Genomic DNA, 16,394 nt, shown 5'->3' with positions numbered 1-16,394 from the left:
TACGGGTGGTCTAATACATTTGTAATACATTAAACAGTTACAGGAAGTGTAATGCAACGCTGGGTATTATAATCTTGTGAAACCATGTCCTTGCCATGTTGTGCGTGAGCCCTGTTTAACACCAAACGTTGCCGTTGCACATATTTTAGATAAATCACTTTTGATATTGGTATTTAGGGACGACAAGGGCTCAATGACAATTCAATAGTGTATTACTGCTCACCTTCAGTGGAATTGCAATAATACAAACAGGATTTTATTGTCATTCTAAAATGTAATTACAAATGATCAAGTTGAGGAGCTGAAGTTGGAGATTTACACGGACCACGAGTTTTTATCTGATGTTGCATCATTACCTTGTATTTGCTGAATAGTGACCCACTGTTATTGGGAAAGCACTAACAATAATATTATATTGATCTCGACTCACTCCCCGCTGATGCTTCTGCACTCTTCTACACACCACACATATGCTCTGCAGTTTAATCCCAACAACGAGCGGCGCGTTTCTGTGCGGAGAGAAAAAAAATCTCAATCTCCGAATAAAAAACATTTATCGTTTTAACGTCAAATTGCAGCGACAGAAGGATCCCTCATTCTGTCTCCATCACTCTCAGACAAGAGAAAACAAGGAAGGAAATATTCATGTCAACTGTTCCCTTGTGGTGCTCAGCTCACTGACTCATATTGCATCTTGAGAAATAATCAATTCACACACACACACACACAGAGAGAAGAAGCCTGCCTGTGCAATTCACTTTAATAAGCTTTTATCATCGTCTCACACACATGCGCATACAGTGGAATATCAGATTCAACACTAGAACCAACAAATGTTGTGCAAGCTAATAATGATGGTGAAGTTAATCCTTTACAACGACAAATCCTTTATTTTAAAAAGAGACACTGTCGCTGTTATTGCACGCTTTGCTTTTGAAAAAACTTGAAAACCATTAGTGGGAGAAGACGGAGAAGAACGTAATCGACATGTGCAGAAGGACTCGTGTGCACTTCAAAACAAAACAACCTTAACCTTCAGGAGAAGAAGAAGAAGAATAAAAAAGCAATCACATCTTCCAGCTGAAGAAGGTCTGGATTCACGTCAACAGCGAGGAGGAGGAAGAGTCTGGATGCTGAGCGTAGCAGACAAGAGTGTAGCCACGGCAACACAATCTGACAGATCCACTCTCAGAGTTTACTCCTGACAGTGGATTCTGGGGAGGCTGACGATGGAGAGAGAGAGAAAGAGAGAGAGAGAGAGACAGTGAAATATGGCGAAGGTGACCATTTTAACTTCATGCAACAAAGAATAGCATTCTGCTGATTGGAGCACCTGGTTTTGCTGCAGAGGGATCCGTTAGTGAGGATTAGTCATCCCGAGTCCAACATGGTCGCAGACACACTCGTAGCATGCAGAAACCGAGGCACATACACATCAAACAGACAGCCAGTGTGGGAAGTGCCAGGTGTTAGAGACACATAAGGTTTATAGTGGAGACTTGGAGGGCTGCCTGCAGCCGCTGTGTCACACACACACACGCACACACGCACGCACACACGCACACACACACACACACACACAGACAGACAGACAGTTCCACTCCATCTACCAGCCAAGCACCGCTACTGCTTGCTCACTGCTGCTACAAAATCTGCTGCACATCCATTAGAGGAGAAAAACACCAACAGCTACCACTGACTTTGTGTTGTTTTTTTTATTGTTTCTTTAAGGGACACACACGTGTGTACCTTTGGAAAAAATAACCACTGCTTCGTCAGCTGACCCGGTGTGGAGATGTGAAAGAGCTGATTTCAAAGGGGCTTTCACGTGTTAACTTTCAAACACTGAGGACTTGGTGTCGTGACAAAGGTCACAAAACAGATGGTGTAAAATAATTATTGGACGGCTCTGTGTAAAGCTGTACTAAGTGAATTCTTTGGCCAGCTGAGTGAAACACACAGTAACAAAACTTTTTATAAAGTTAAAATCTGGGTACAGTGCATCAGTATCAGTTTGTTTCCCCCCCCCTTTGCTAAAAACAACTACCAGTTTTTAAAAAAATCACTGTTGAAAGATGTTAAACACTCTGTGGAGCAGGTGTTAATTGCATTTGTCACTACAAATGACACTTTTCATGTTATACATAGTTATTTGATCTGCACTTAACAGAAGAATAATTATTTCGAAGTTAATGTAGCGACAAGTAACCGAGAGCCTAATGTGTAATTTCTGTCAAACAATACGTAACCTTTAAGTTTGTACGTGTTCCTTTTACACCCTTAAAGGTTAGTGTCATCTCATAGTGAGACTGCAGACGTAACCGAAGACTCCTTCAGTGACTTCTCCCTTTCCAAGGTGTGTATCTTAGTAACTACAGTGGACGTGCCGTGAATGGTTTGACCGCTCAATGCCCTGGTAGTCGTGGTCAGTGGAATATAAGGAGAAAAAAAACATTACGACAAAAGACGTTAGTCACCAAGGATAATCATCCAATCTGACCTCGCTGACAACCCACAAGACTCAGCTGTGACTGGTTTGACCGTGAAGACTGCTGTAAAAGGCACAAGATGGCAGCCTACGTAAAACAAGACACCTCCCCTTAAGTTCATACACCAAACTTATTCTATGGCTATGAAAAGCAATTATACAATTTTATAACTTACATTCAAACCACAAGTGAGTTCACACAGTTACATCACAGTTATAGCAGTGTTCTGTTTTTGTGTCTGTGGTGACAGAGTGATGTGTTTTTACAGTAACCCTGACCCAGAACAGCTGCTCTAGTAAAGCAGGTCGGACTTTAGGTTAATTCTGTGAAACACGGATGAGGTGAAAGGATACAAAATCAACTTTTTAATCATTGTAATACTTATATTTGGGACTCTGGAGGCCTTATGAGTAGGCCAAAGTGTGAAAAAACTTGACTCACTCATGTTTTTGTGGTCTGTCTCAGTCTAAGTACAAGGGATAAAACACGGGATGTTGACTTCCGCACTCATTGTGAGGTCACATTGTAGAAATTCCTGGAATTGTTGCCTCACTGAGCTCCGCTTTGTCCCTAAAAAACGCGAGAGTGCAGGCGAGGGCAATAGTATCAGCGAAGTGTTCTATTCTTGGCTGCACAGTGCAGCACAGAGTTCTACACACTAAACTTCCAGCCTCAGAGGATTTGAATACGTTTTATATATGACGGCAATGTGCCGGCTAGAGTCGGCAAATGATCGCTTTCCCAAATGCTAACTGCTGTTAGCTCCTGGAGCCTCAGTGACGCTGACATAGTTTCCTGTGGCTGATTTGCATTTAAAGAGACAGGCTGAACAGGGCTGTTTTGGCAGGGTGATTGAACTGCTGTGGTGCTTCATCCTTAAGGTATTTTGACCAAAGCATGCCACAGACATGTTCATTAGGACACCAGGGAACTAGGTTAACTTGGAGAAATAGGGTATAATATGACTACTTTAAGGAATTCTCCGAAATATTAGTCAGGTAGCGAGGCAGACACACTGTTTCATGTCTATTATTTACTGGAGCATAAATGTTAAGTCCCACTTTGTACACATTATTTTGTTCTGTGTAGTGAAAGGAACTCATTGCAAACCGTCGGAACGACACTCACATTTGTACAGCGCGGTACTGTGAGTTGCTAATTTCCCTCAGACGTTGTTACATTTGTGCCGACAGAACACTCCCCACATACCGAATTTCTATTTTATGTTTAAAGCAGAGAGAGCGAGGGAAATCACAGTTCGAGATCCCATTATTTTTAGCAACTGATCTTCCCTTAGGCCTGCTTTGAAATATGTGAGAAATCCCTTCTGGTATCGACCAATTCTGTCTGCAGAAAAGATCAAAAAACTAAGACTCTCACCACAGTGTCTAGGTTTAAAGCTTAGCTTTAAAGCGGCAGCAACAATGGTTTGATTCAGCTTTTATTTTGAATCAAATGATGTGTTTTTTTCCCCTCTTCTTTTTGCTCTCCTGAAACTCCTTGTCTGTCACATATAATTTAAGTGCTTTAAATCCTTAGCCTAAGATGTGTTTTCATCTCGTCTTGTGTCTCCCCTCCTGCTCCTTTATATATACGTGTACTGTATGCATATCTGCTGAGCAACATGCATATTAATGTCATCGTGAGTGATAGATTCCAAACCCACAAGCATCTCTTTGTTAACTTTACTGACGCTGAGAGCATGAAAACTCTCCCCTCATTTCAAATTCATTGATAACCCTAACTCTAACTCTAACCCTAACCCACCATTCATCGATTACGTCAACTACAAAAATTTGTTGTGTTGTTGTTGTAAATCACACACCGGACGCTTCATGCTAATCTGTAACTTCAGTGTAAACGAACACACACTCGCACTATCCAGAACTACCTACAGGAAGTGCTGGGGGCAGTATTGCTCGCTGTTTATGTGCCGCAAGGAAGCAGAGAAGAAGAACGCAAAAATTATGGCGGAAACAGGCGAAGAGGCTCGAAAAATCCGACCCAAAGTTTCCAAAGTTTGGGAACATTTCACTGACAATAAACCAGCGAAACACATTAAATGCAATCTCTGTGAAGTGCAACTCTCATTCCACCTTAAACGCCGACACCCTGAGCCATCGCATACCCGGAGAAGTGAGTTCACGTTGATACCTCGTAGATATTTTTAAATCACTTGCTCATTTATTCATTAACCATCAGCCTATGATGCGAGTACATAATACGTTTGTGTCGTACGTCTGTCAGTCGGAAAATCATGGGAGAAGCTAGCTTAGCGAACGCTAGCTTAGCGAATGCTAGTTTACTTACGTTAATGTGTACTTTACGGCAGTAATCGGTGAATTACAGGCGAAGCTGCGTCGACACACTTTCATTTCAGGCTCTGTCGATACTAGCGTTTATAATGAATTGTAAACCTCTTTCACTTATCAACTGTGTCATTTGGAGCAGATTAATTCGATATTTAAGCTTTGAGAAATCTGTGATCATTTAGTTTCAGGTATTTAACTGTGATAAATGTCGTGAGTCCACTGTATGTAGGTTAAACAGAAGTCCAAAATAGGTTCTAACGGAGATAATCATGATTAATCGACTAATACGAAAAAATAATCGTTAGTTGCAGCCCTAGTTTCAACCCTGATGCACTGTGCTGGATTTTGTCATCAGAAAAGTGAAGGTTTGTAAAATTTTAGTTTGTAATTTATTTGGAAAAATAATGATTTTGCCCTGATGGATTGATTGATTATGTACCCTGCCTTTTGCCGTATGGCAGCTAGGATTGTGGCCTCCTCATGTGGAGGATAAAGTGGTAGAAGATGAATGAATGAATGAATGAATGAATGGATGAATGAATGAATGAATGAATGAATGAATGAATGAAACATCCAACCGTGTATGTTTAAGTATGATTGACCTCCTCAGTTAAATCCAAAACTGTGACCAAACCATATCAAAACAATGTGGAGGGGAAGATTATAGGATTTCTCCTCAACTACTTCCAAATATTATTGTTTGCTTTTTGTGTTCGTTGCTGTAGCAACGCTAAAAATATCTCGTATAAATGCAGAAAACACGATGGCGGAGACCTCTGTCTCAAAATGTTTCGGAGATGAGGGGTGAGTTTGATTTATAGGGCTGGTAAAGTGAGACATTAGAGGTTATGGCTGCAGTTGTAATACCGATGCTTAATTTGAATAATTGAGTGAATGACTGATCATTCCTAGGAGCCCAGACTGCTTGGCATTATAACTCCATCAATCATGGGCGTAATCAAAACAAATGGGTGAAGTCATCATGTCACAGCTCAAGCCAACATAAAATTTACGTATTTACCAAACTTCATTTAACCACACAGATCAATCTGCAATGATGGCGCACTACATTTGCTTTAGCCTCCTTTGAAAAGTAGGTGAGACGTGAGTCGCACATGCACAGAACAACCTTGAGACTGAAACTGTGGCTTTTTTTTCCACTGGAACCAGGCGCTTTAAAGAAATGACACTTTCAACTGGCTATCGTGAGACCAACACTGCCCATTCACCACATGCAAAAAGTCATTTTCATTTAACTGGTCCTGGTTGCAGTAAAAGCAAGTGTTTCTCCTCCGTGACAAATGATTTACTTTTCACACAGGGGTTGAGGTTAAGGCTATACCAATGCAACAAGATTTAAATGCAGTTATTCCTCTTGTCACACACTGGGTTTGTTACCTGCAAAATAAGCTGCAGTCACTGGTCAAGCTAAAGTGGTGGACAGAAAAAATCAATGCAAAACAGAAGTGAATGAAGAAGAAGAAACTTTTCAACAAGGAACACAAAGCAGTGAAATATTTTCAGCACATTCTTGGCAGCAAAATCTGAACGAGAATAAAGAAACAATTAAGCACTTTGGGAAATACTTTTGTCCTAAGAGAGAGAAATGGTGGTAAGTAGAGTTCATAGTAGTGATTGTTTGAAGCTTCCCTCAGCTACAAACTCAGTTATGGACACTTGTACACATGTACTGAACAATATTATGACCTTCTGATGAATATTCTCCATGGTTCATCACTGAATGTCTGTTATTCACTCATTCACACAAAACCTGAGACTGAGGATATCCTTGGCCGTGTACAGACTCAGTAAACCTGGCTCCCAAAACAAGACTAAATGCGGCGCAGACCGAGCCACGCTTCCTAACAACCTGCCAACTGTACCGAGACCTCAGAGACGCGTACTCTCCCTCTGATCACAAACACTCAGAAAGACTTTGAACACCTGACTGAGTGCCACAAACTTCCATACCTGCTGGGTGAAGTGCAACAATGTGCAAACACAGCAGCCCGGCCCCGGGTCCACCATCTGCACATCTCTATTATGATATATTATTATGTCATAGAATCTATCTATCTATCTATCTATCTATCTATCTATCTATCTATCTATCTATCTATCTATCTATCTATCTATCTATCTATCTATCTATCTATCTATCTATCTATCTATCACTACATATTTTTTTGCATGCCTAATCTTGTTTCCATTTGGTCACTACACAGTTTTTGTTGTTCTTCCTTACTGTATGCCAATAAAGTCCTTTGAATTTGACTTTGACAGAGAAAGCAGAAACATGCTCTTACTTACAAACTTTTATGATTGTTTCACAAAGATTGTGACATAAAGTACATTTTTTTTTCCTTTTTTTTTTCCTGTTTTATCAAATCTGTACAGAACCATGACCCTAAAATCCAAACCGTGACTTTGAAACATTACTAACCACTGTTAGGGGTTAGGGTTACGATACGCGATACATGGTGTACGAAACCAATAATGTCACGATACAACGATTTTGTGATAGTTAATATTGCAAGGCCATGAGGGCTTAGGACGAATGATTATGTTCATCGTCGAATAATCGAGAAAATAATGGACAGACTAATTGTTTGGTCCATAAAATGTCAGAAAATGTTGATCTGTGTTTCTCAAACATGGAAAGGACCATGTCCTCAAATGTCTTGTTTTGTCCAGAATGATTTAGTTTTGTTTTGCAAAGAAACCAGAAAATATTCATGTTTAAGAAGCTGAAAAATGAGAAAACACTCAAACCATTTATTCAAACAAAGTGCACAAAGTCTACGTTTTGAACGTGGATGGAGCATCTCTTAACGTAGCTTTCTCCGCCATTATCCCTCTTCTTCGACCACGTTACTTCTACGTCTGGGGAGTGAAACTGGCAGGAACTGTTTACTTTGAAGTGCCTTCATTTGTTTATTAAACTGTCGCATTAATTATCGTACTGCACGAGGAAGGATGACGATATATCACCAAATGGATGTTTTGACCCACCCCTCGTCTAGCGTGAGGTGGTAATGCAGTTTTTGTGAACAACTAAACATCTTCAGTGGATGAATAACTTATGATTTGACAGCAAGACGCAACCTTGATGCTCTCTCTCTCTCTCTCTCACACACACACACACACACACACACACACACACGTGCATGTAACACATTTCTACACAGGGGCCAAGAATAAAGTTGTTGTGCATGGTAGTGTTTGTAAACACATTAAAAATAAATGAGATGTTAATTAATGAGCTTTAAAAGGTGCTGAAAGCTGATTTAGTGCTGATATATGTTTATTCAGACTGTACTGAGTCCAGCTCTGTAATGAACACAGTGACATGATGCTGCTGTCAAAGCAAAAGGTGTAATTCTCTTTTCTATGATCCTATTTGTATCCGTGAAACTGGCTATGTGGATTTTTCCTGCACTCCCCAACATTTGTAAGTGTCTGTTCCAATATATGTCAGAAGAGCGATGAGTAAATCTGTCAGATTTTTAGTAGTGCAATAACTCAAAAAAAATAAATAAAATGTAGATTTAGTGGATTACATCTCGTTGTCTCTCAGTGAAATATTCCACACCATAACACAACAACGCATACGTGTAACACAGATCACTCTCTGCACTATTTGACACATTTGAGTCTTAACTCAAATGTCTGACTCAATTATTATATGACATTAGTCACTGGAATTTGTGTTCTGATTAATTCACTTGACTGAACAAATAATGTCTTAATAAAGTAGTTTTCACAGCTACAGAAAAGACCAAAACACTAATGTAATGTAATGTAGGTACACTCTTAGAAATAAGGGTTCCAAAAGTGTCCTTCTACAAGGGCTGAGGTTCTACCTGGAACCTTTGCTTCTGAAAACCCCTTTCCTGAATAAGGGTTTAAAAGGTTCCACCTGGAACCCTTTTGTAAAAAAGGTTCTACCTGGAGCCAAAAAGGGTTCTCCTATGAGGACAAGCTGAAGAACCTTATATGGTTCTACTTAGCACTTTTATTTCTAAGAGTGTATACAAGTCTGGCCAAGTCTCCCTTGCAAAAGAGATATCTGTCCTCAATAGGACCAACCTGGTTAAGTAATAGTTAAATAAATAAAATAAATGTTTTTTTTATTCACCATAATGAAGATGTTTTACTCAGTGATCATATGAAAAAATACCCGATCAAATGAAAACATGCATGATTTTGTGTTAGCAGTGTGTTTCCCTTAGTGTGTGGCAGTTGTGTGTTTCCTGATGCCTTTGTCGTTTGAAAATTAAACGTTTCTTATTTGAAATGTACATTTGTAAACATTTAACACACACACAGTATTCTGGCCTTGTGTATTGTATTGTATGTACAAATAGCATGCAGGGAATGACATCACTGTGTGTCTCCATTAGTGCTTGTAGCTAAATTGAGTTGGAGCTGAGATGTCCTCACTGTATACAGTCGTGTGTGTGTGTGTGTGTGTGTGTGTGTGTGTGTGTGTGTGTGTGTGTGTGAGAGAGAGAGTGAGAGAGGGAAAGTGGGAAAGTCAACTCACCAGCAGGGAAGTAGAGCGGGAGGTTCTGCATGTACAGCTCCTTATCCGTGGGCAAGAACACGCAGAAGATGACTCTGTCCAGCTGACACACACACACACACACACACACACACACACACACACACACACACACACACACACACACACACACACACACACACACACACACACACACACACACACACACACACACACACAGAGACCTTTATTACAGGAAAGCAACAATGTAAAAGCGATAATGTATGTTGTGATTTGGAGCTGTACAAATAAAATTGAATTGAATTGAATACCAGGAGGAAGCAGCTAATGCATCAGTCCATTACTCTGCTATTAGCTTCCTATTATAGTCATTCTACAACACAGTGCCTACAACACTGAGTGCTGGTGTGTGTGTGTGTGTGTGTTCCCATTAAAATGTGGATTCCCGGCACCCTTTTTTCACGCATTTCGTTGTATCGCATTACTTGCGACACAACAAAAATATGCATTCATGTGTGTTTTCCAACCCACTGCTGCTCAGCGAATATTAGGAGTGAGTTTCCAGAGAAGCAGTGGGTGGCACAGAAGTCACCACAGAAGGAAAAGAAGGCACAACGTAATGATGTCTATAAAGAGCGTCGAGTAAGATCCTGGAGTGTGTGATCAAAAAGCATTTTGTTGTTGCTTACCATCCATGAGAGTCATAATATTTGCTTCTTGCACTGAGTCAAGGATTATTGTGGTTTCTTCATCACTCCTCTCACCTGCTGTTTTCACTATTTATCCAGTGCAGTGAAATGCAGAAGCTGGAGCGATGTTTCAAACACATAATCATTGAAAATATGATGAAACTCTTACCAGTGCACTTACGCACATTTACCTTTTATCAACGCACCTCCACCTCCATCAGGCGCAAACACTTTTATGACATATTTCAATTTTTTTTGTATTTCCTATGTCTTCTTTCAGGTATATTTAAGTGAAAATCGAAACGAGAGAGAGAGATTCAAAAGGTGGACTTTTGTATAGATCTATAAAGTACTTGTGACTAAGAGAAAAGTGACCCTGTGCTTTTGTGCAGGTGTTTAACTGCGTCTATATGTATGTTCTTGTATTTGTTACTGCTTTAATATGTTTTTTGGCATAAACACCCACCATGTCAGGACCAGTAGTCCTCACCTAAACCAAAACCTGGTTCTAATGAGGCAGAACTTCGTTTCTGAGGAACTGGTTAAGTCTAGTACTAAGATTTCAGTTGTGCATTAACTAGTTATAGTTAAGGTTAGGGATCTAGTTATAGATCTAGTTATATTTAAGGTTAGGGATAGTGCTTTATTTGTCTAAATGAATGGAAGTCGGTTATTTTGCGTTTCCACTAGCATAGTCCCTGGTCCCAGCTACTTTTTGTAGTACCTGCTCTGGCAAGGTTCCAAGCGATAGTGCCCGGACCAGGAGGATCTGGTGTGTTTAGCAACAGCACTGCTGATCTCGAGCTGCATCACAGACCCTGTATTTGCTGTATTTGCTCCGGTCATGGAGGAAGTACTGAACAAATAGTTGTAATTAACTGATTCTAATGATTCAGTTACACTTAAAAAACAACTGCTCTATAAGTCACTCGTCTGTGTGTGTGTCACGTGACCATAGTGGAAAAGAGCCATTAGTTAAATTCACAGGACTAAATCCACAGCCATAAGACAAAACTCATACACACACAGGCCAGCAGGGGCACTGCTGAGTATGGGCTTTAACACACACACACACTAGCAAGTCTAATATTAAAAAAGAAAATCACCAGAGAATCTTAGACATGATTTTAGCTTGATTTAAAGCATGAACAAGAGGGGACCTGAAAAATGTCCGTGTTCAACATGGGTCCCCTGTTTGTGGGTGTGTAAAGGCACCAACGTCCCCTGTTAAACCGGTTCACAAGTACACACACACACACACACACACACACACGGCCATAAACATAATAACTTTCAAATAATGTTAAGACACCGGTCGAGTAAGTGCAGCTACTTTATGACAATAAAGCATCTTTATGCTCTGCGCTCGTGTGTTCCTAGATACACTGTAATATTTACACTATGATGTGTATACTTGGACATACAGTGCAGCACAATACATAACACTATATGCCTGATGATTAAAACTTATGATGGCTACAGTAAAAAAGAAAAAGAGGCTTTTATAAACTCAACTATGTTCTCTTCTTTCTCCGATTCTGACAAATATATTATAACCATTATGATGCCGCTACTAAAGTTTAGATTCTTCTCTTCTGGGCAAGGTGGTATATTTTACAGTCAAGCTGTGACTTCTTTGACTTTATGCCTGGAGTTTAAGTCTCGTTGCTTTCAAAGACATTTCAGCAGCCTGCTTGTCTGCAGCTCGTGGTTTTCAGTCCCAGCTTGTTACACAACGACTATGCCTTGCCAGGATTTGAAAGGAGGTCAAAAGAGGAGATATGGAAATCTCTGACCTCCACACGTTTCATCCACTTCATGCCATTTTGCAGCCTCCCACATTTGCAATAAGGGAAACATAATGTGTAGTGAGGTGCAACATGGCCTCCAGAAGATATTATCAGCCAAAAGCTCATTTTGATACTATTTCAACAAGGACCCAAGAGATGATAAAGCAAACAATAACACCCAAAGCTGCCCATCTTTCAGGGATCTTTTCAAGCTTGTATTTATATCCTCTTCAAACTGCAGCAACGTTCACTGTCCTGCTGTGTGAGGTAAGCAGATGTTCAGGGAGGCTTTGAGCGATCAGATTAGGAATTTTGATGAAGATTTGGATGAATCACAGGGACATCTATCTATCTATCTATCTATCTATCTATCTATCTATCTATCTATCTATCTATCTATCTATCTATCTATCTATCTATCTATCTATCTATCTATCTATCTATCTTGTTTTGAATGTCTTATCCTGTTTTCATTTTGTCTCTATATATACCAACACAGCAAGTGTGTTGTTTCATTACACAGCTTCTTTGTATAAAATATAACACGTGCAACCTAAAGTCAGCTCACTGTCAAAGTGCATCAGGGCAAATGGATCATTTCCTGAAGTTCAAATATTCATTAAAATTATTCCTTAAGAGGTTTGCAAACATTTTCAACGGATCCTTGTTCAGGGCGATGCCGACTATTATGATGGTAAATTTCAAGTCATTCCGAGATACTTTTTGTTTTTGGGACTAAAGTCAGCTCACTGTCAAAGTGCTTCAGGGCAAATGGATCATTTCCTGAAATTCAAAAATTGTTTATTATGACAGGTGTCTTGCTAAGGGCACTACTGAGTGCAGTACCAAGTTTGACGTTGTTTGAATAAGTAATGCAAAAGATATGGTTAAATATAGCCCCTCCCCCTCTGACTCACACAGCACTGCGGGCTACCTGAGAGGATAAGCATCTGCAGGTAAAAAGTTAAGCGAGTGCAAGATGTGTGGGTGATTATGATGTCAGATAAGGTGCAGTCAAGCTGCACGGGCACTGCACTAGAACAATAAAAAACAATAAAATGTGTCAATATCAGCAGAGAGTTTCAGAGACAGAGATTGCCTGGAGTCAACTGTCGCATATGAAACAAACGGCATCTCTTTGTGCTCTTGTGATGAGAGAGGCCCTGGATACAGAGCTGTGATCCTGAAAACATGAGTATTTTAATAACCTCGGATATTTTTCCCCCATCATTCTTGCTCACTACGATGAGTTTTAAAGGTCAAGCTCAGTTTGAACATTTGCAAAAACAGCTTTGTTGGTGGAGTGTTAGGAATGGCTTGTTTATGATGTTTAAGGCAATCGTACAAACATTTATGTGAGCTGGAAAAAAAAGGGCATGTGTGGCTAACTGTGTCTAACTGTGGTCGTAAATGAGCATTACTCCCAAGGCTGAGGTAAAGATCATGTGATGTGATTAAAATCCCAGCGAGAGCCAGTCAGTGACGCACCTGCTGAAAATGTGATAAAATATATCGTTGGTTGAAAATTTCGGGGTCAACTTTGACACCAGTGTAAAAAAAACCCTGTAAGCCTGAAAGATAAGCGCCGTCTTGTTTATTACTTTCTCAACAGCTTTTGTTTGTGTTTTATGAATTCATGATTACATTATTATTATTTCACTTGATGCAGTATGTTGGCACGTTGCCCTTTTCGTGAATCCATTTTGTGCCTCAATGTGTCTGCAATTTTCAATTTCATTTTTTACATTATAGCTCTCTCCAAGCCAGAGCGAGACCAACAAAACAAACAGTAAAAGAAAAAAAAATGTTAAATTGAAGCAGTTCAAATCAAGAGTAAACTCAATTTCCTCTGGTGAACATTCTTACTTTATATGCATGCAAATGAACTTCATCTCACAATCTCATTTGTTTACAATGAACCGAGAAAAAAATGTGTTCCTCTCAGCAGAACGTAAATAAATGCCTCATTGGTTTGTCTTTCTGGTCTTATTTTCAGCCATTTAAGGCTTGTTGACTGTTGTCTGCTGTGCTAAATCATGTAATGCTTAATGTTGGCTTATTAAGCCTGGCGCGGCGGATTGCATCAGTCGACCGGTATTGCTGCAGAGACTCTAGAGACGCCAGTGCTAACAATAACATCGTCAACACCCTCACAGGGAGGTGATGCAGCCCGGTGGTTACACAGAGAGAGAAAGATTAAAAAAGAGGAGTGGGAGGAGACCTCTGAAGTGAACGAGGGAGAGGGGAGGAGAGTTTAGAGCATGTAAACGACTGATTGGAAAGTTTCTTCTTTGTTTCAATCACCCATCACCCCTCTCCTCCCCCCCGTCTCTCCCCTCCAGTCATCTATTCCATCATTTTGTCTTTTCTCTGCTCACTGTTTCTCCGCAGGGAAAGTGTGCCGCATGTGTGTTTGTGTTAGTCGGCCTGAGTCCCGTAAGGAGCTAATTAAAACACAGACTTTGCCATGAGCACGGGAGTCAGAACTTGGGAGTGTGCGTTTGAATGTATGTTATTGTGTGTGCGTGCTGGTGTGTGTGTGTGGGAGCGTGCGCAATTGTGTGTGTGTGTGTGTGTGTGTGTTTTCCTCATTTCGCCCTTCTCCTTGCTCTCACCAGAAAACAAAAACAACAGCTGTGAAAGGAATAATACCTAGAGGAAATGGTAGAGAAAAAAATTGACAATCTCTCTCTCTCTCTCTCTCTCACTCACTCACTCACATTCACACACACACTTACCTTGTCATGATGTTCCTCCAGATACTCTCTCACAGTAGCTAACGCCTCATGCACAGCCTTTTCTGGTGGATATCCTTCACAAACACACACACACACATCAACATTATACAAACAATTTGCAGGAACAGATACGGTGACAGATCCCTGTGTTTTCATTCACAATGCACTGTTATTTCCTCCACAGGTATCTGTTCTTCTTTACGCTTCTTTCCATCACTCTGTGTTTTCGTCTACAGCGCCATGCAGACATAAAATACCTTACAGCGTTCCCCTCCATTGAAAATTAGCCCCAGTGTTGCAAACTAGGTACTAGGAAAATTCATCTTCTGGCCAAATTGTTGCGATTAAACAAAACTGTGTGACTGCAAAGTAATTATTTTATTCATCAATAAAGGTTCAATATCAGGACACGGAGGAACACACCATGGGGCACAGACTTGCCCTGAGCGATGTACTCTGAAAATGGAGAATCAAAATAAGCATTTGCAGTGTTGCAAGTAGCCAAATATGGTTCAATAACATTATTATTATCAAAATGAAGTTTTTCTGTTTCCAATATTACATGCATATACTAATCCCAAAAGAAAACATGGTTTGAATGAATAATGTCTAACAATGCAACAATATCCAAAACTGGCAGTCACAGCACTTTGTGTGTGTTTTATGTTCAGGGAGCTGAGGATAGATCATTTCCTTTCACCAAACATGATGGTCAAAATCCTGCAATTTGTAATGTGCTATGACAGACGCAAACATGTCTGAGCCTGGCATTACGAAACTGGCTCGCATTTGTTCAAGGTTCTGGAATATCAACGTTCATTTGAACGACGACCTACAACCGACTCCATCGTTCAAACATACATTACCGTTCAAAAGTTTGGGGTCCATTACAGGTGCATTATGTAATAAATCTAAAGCAACTGGCCATAAAATCCTCCTAATATGTCACAGAGAGAGTTAGCTGTGCTAACATAATTGCACAAGGGTTTTCAAGGGTTTTCTAATCATCCAATAGCCTTCTAATGAGATCTACCATTAGAACACTGGAGAGATGGTTGCTGAAAATGGGCCTCTATACACCTATGTACATGTTCCATTAAAAACATAAAGACATTTGCAAAAATTTGTGTCACGTGTCCCCAGCTTTAATAACTATCCTGTCATTTCAGATCCTGCCCCTCGTCCATGTCAGTCAATCGTCTAACTTCCTTCACCTGCTGTTTCCCCACCTAACTCCCCTCATTATTTCCTCAGCTTTTATATCCAAACCATTTCCATCAGTACATTGCCAGATTGTTAAGCTTCCTGCTTGCACTGCAGCTCTCAGTTTGATTATCTGTAAAGCGGCCTGGTTCTCCAAATTCTGACCCCTGCTCGATTATCTGGACTGAGGGTTCAAAACGTTATAACAGTGGGTCATTCTTCGATATTTAGGTCGAAAAAAAATTCCCTTCAGGTGGTTTAATACTGTGCAGAAACCCTGGTTAATAATGAAAATTCTCTCACTGACTGCTCCTCTATCAGTCATCAAGTCAAATGTGACACATGGTAGATGGTTGTGAGTGGAGCAGCAATTTTTATGATGAATGGTTTGGTCCTTTTTCTGGACTGGTTTCTGCTGAAAGTAATCAAGGCAGCAGTTATCTACGCAAAGTTACTCAATTCCCTCAAAATCCATTTGATTGTCAGACCTTCAAATTCCAACTTCAATCAATCCACTCGACAGGAGCATTATTCAAAAAATACCAACGTATTCGTCCTTTTGCCAACACCGCTACCTTATTTTAGAGTATAATCACACACCGGAGGACAGCGCTACCTACAAAACCCAGAAAATGTCTTCATTTCTAT

At 40.2% G+C, this 16,394-nt stretch overlaps 1 protein-coding gene across 2 annotated transcripts in view; it reads right to left on the bottom strand.

Annotated features, from left to right (window-relative positions):
• Positions 1-739: 739 nt before the first annotated feature.
• The window catches only part of macrod1 (mono-ADP ribosylhydrolase 1), a 125,814-nt gene continuing 110,159 nt past the window's right edge, over positions 740-16,394 (bottom strand). Inside the window, exons 8-11 of one of the 2 annotated variants that reach the window (XM_083891621.1) lie at positions 14,544-14,617; positions 9,348-9,429; positions 6,200-6,229; positions 740-1,223 (exon numbers count right to left, since the gene is read on the bottom strand). In XM_083891621.1, the coding sequence (XP_083747747.1) occupies positions 6,225-6,229; positions 9,348-9,429; positions 14,544-14,617 (161 nt within the window). In that variant the 3' untranslated portion in view covers positions 740-1,223; positions 6,200-6,224. The remainder of the gene's footprint in view (positions 1,224-6,199; positions 6,230-9,347; positions 9,430-14,543; positions 14,618-16,394) is intronic. The other variant, XM_083891620.1, reaches the window with a different exon arrangement.

Source organism: Microchirus variegatus (assembly GCF_963457635.1).
Source record: "Microchirus variegatus genome assembly, chromosome: 6".
NCBI lineage: Eukaryota > Metazoa > Chordata > Actinopteri > Pleuronectiformes > Soleidae > Microchirus > Microchirus variegatus.
This window is presented reverse-complemented; position numbering and strand designations above follow the sequence as displayed.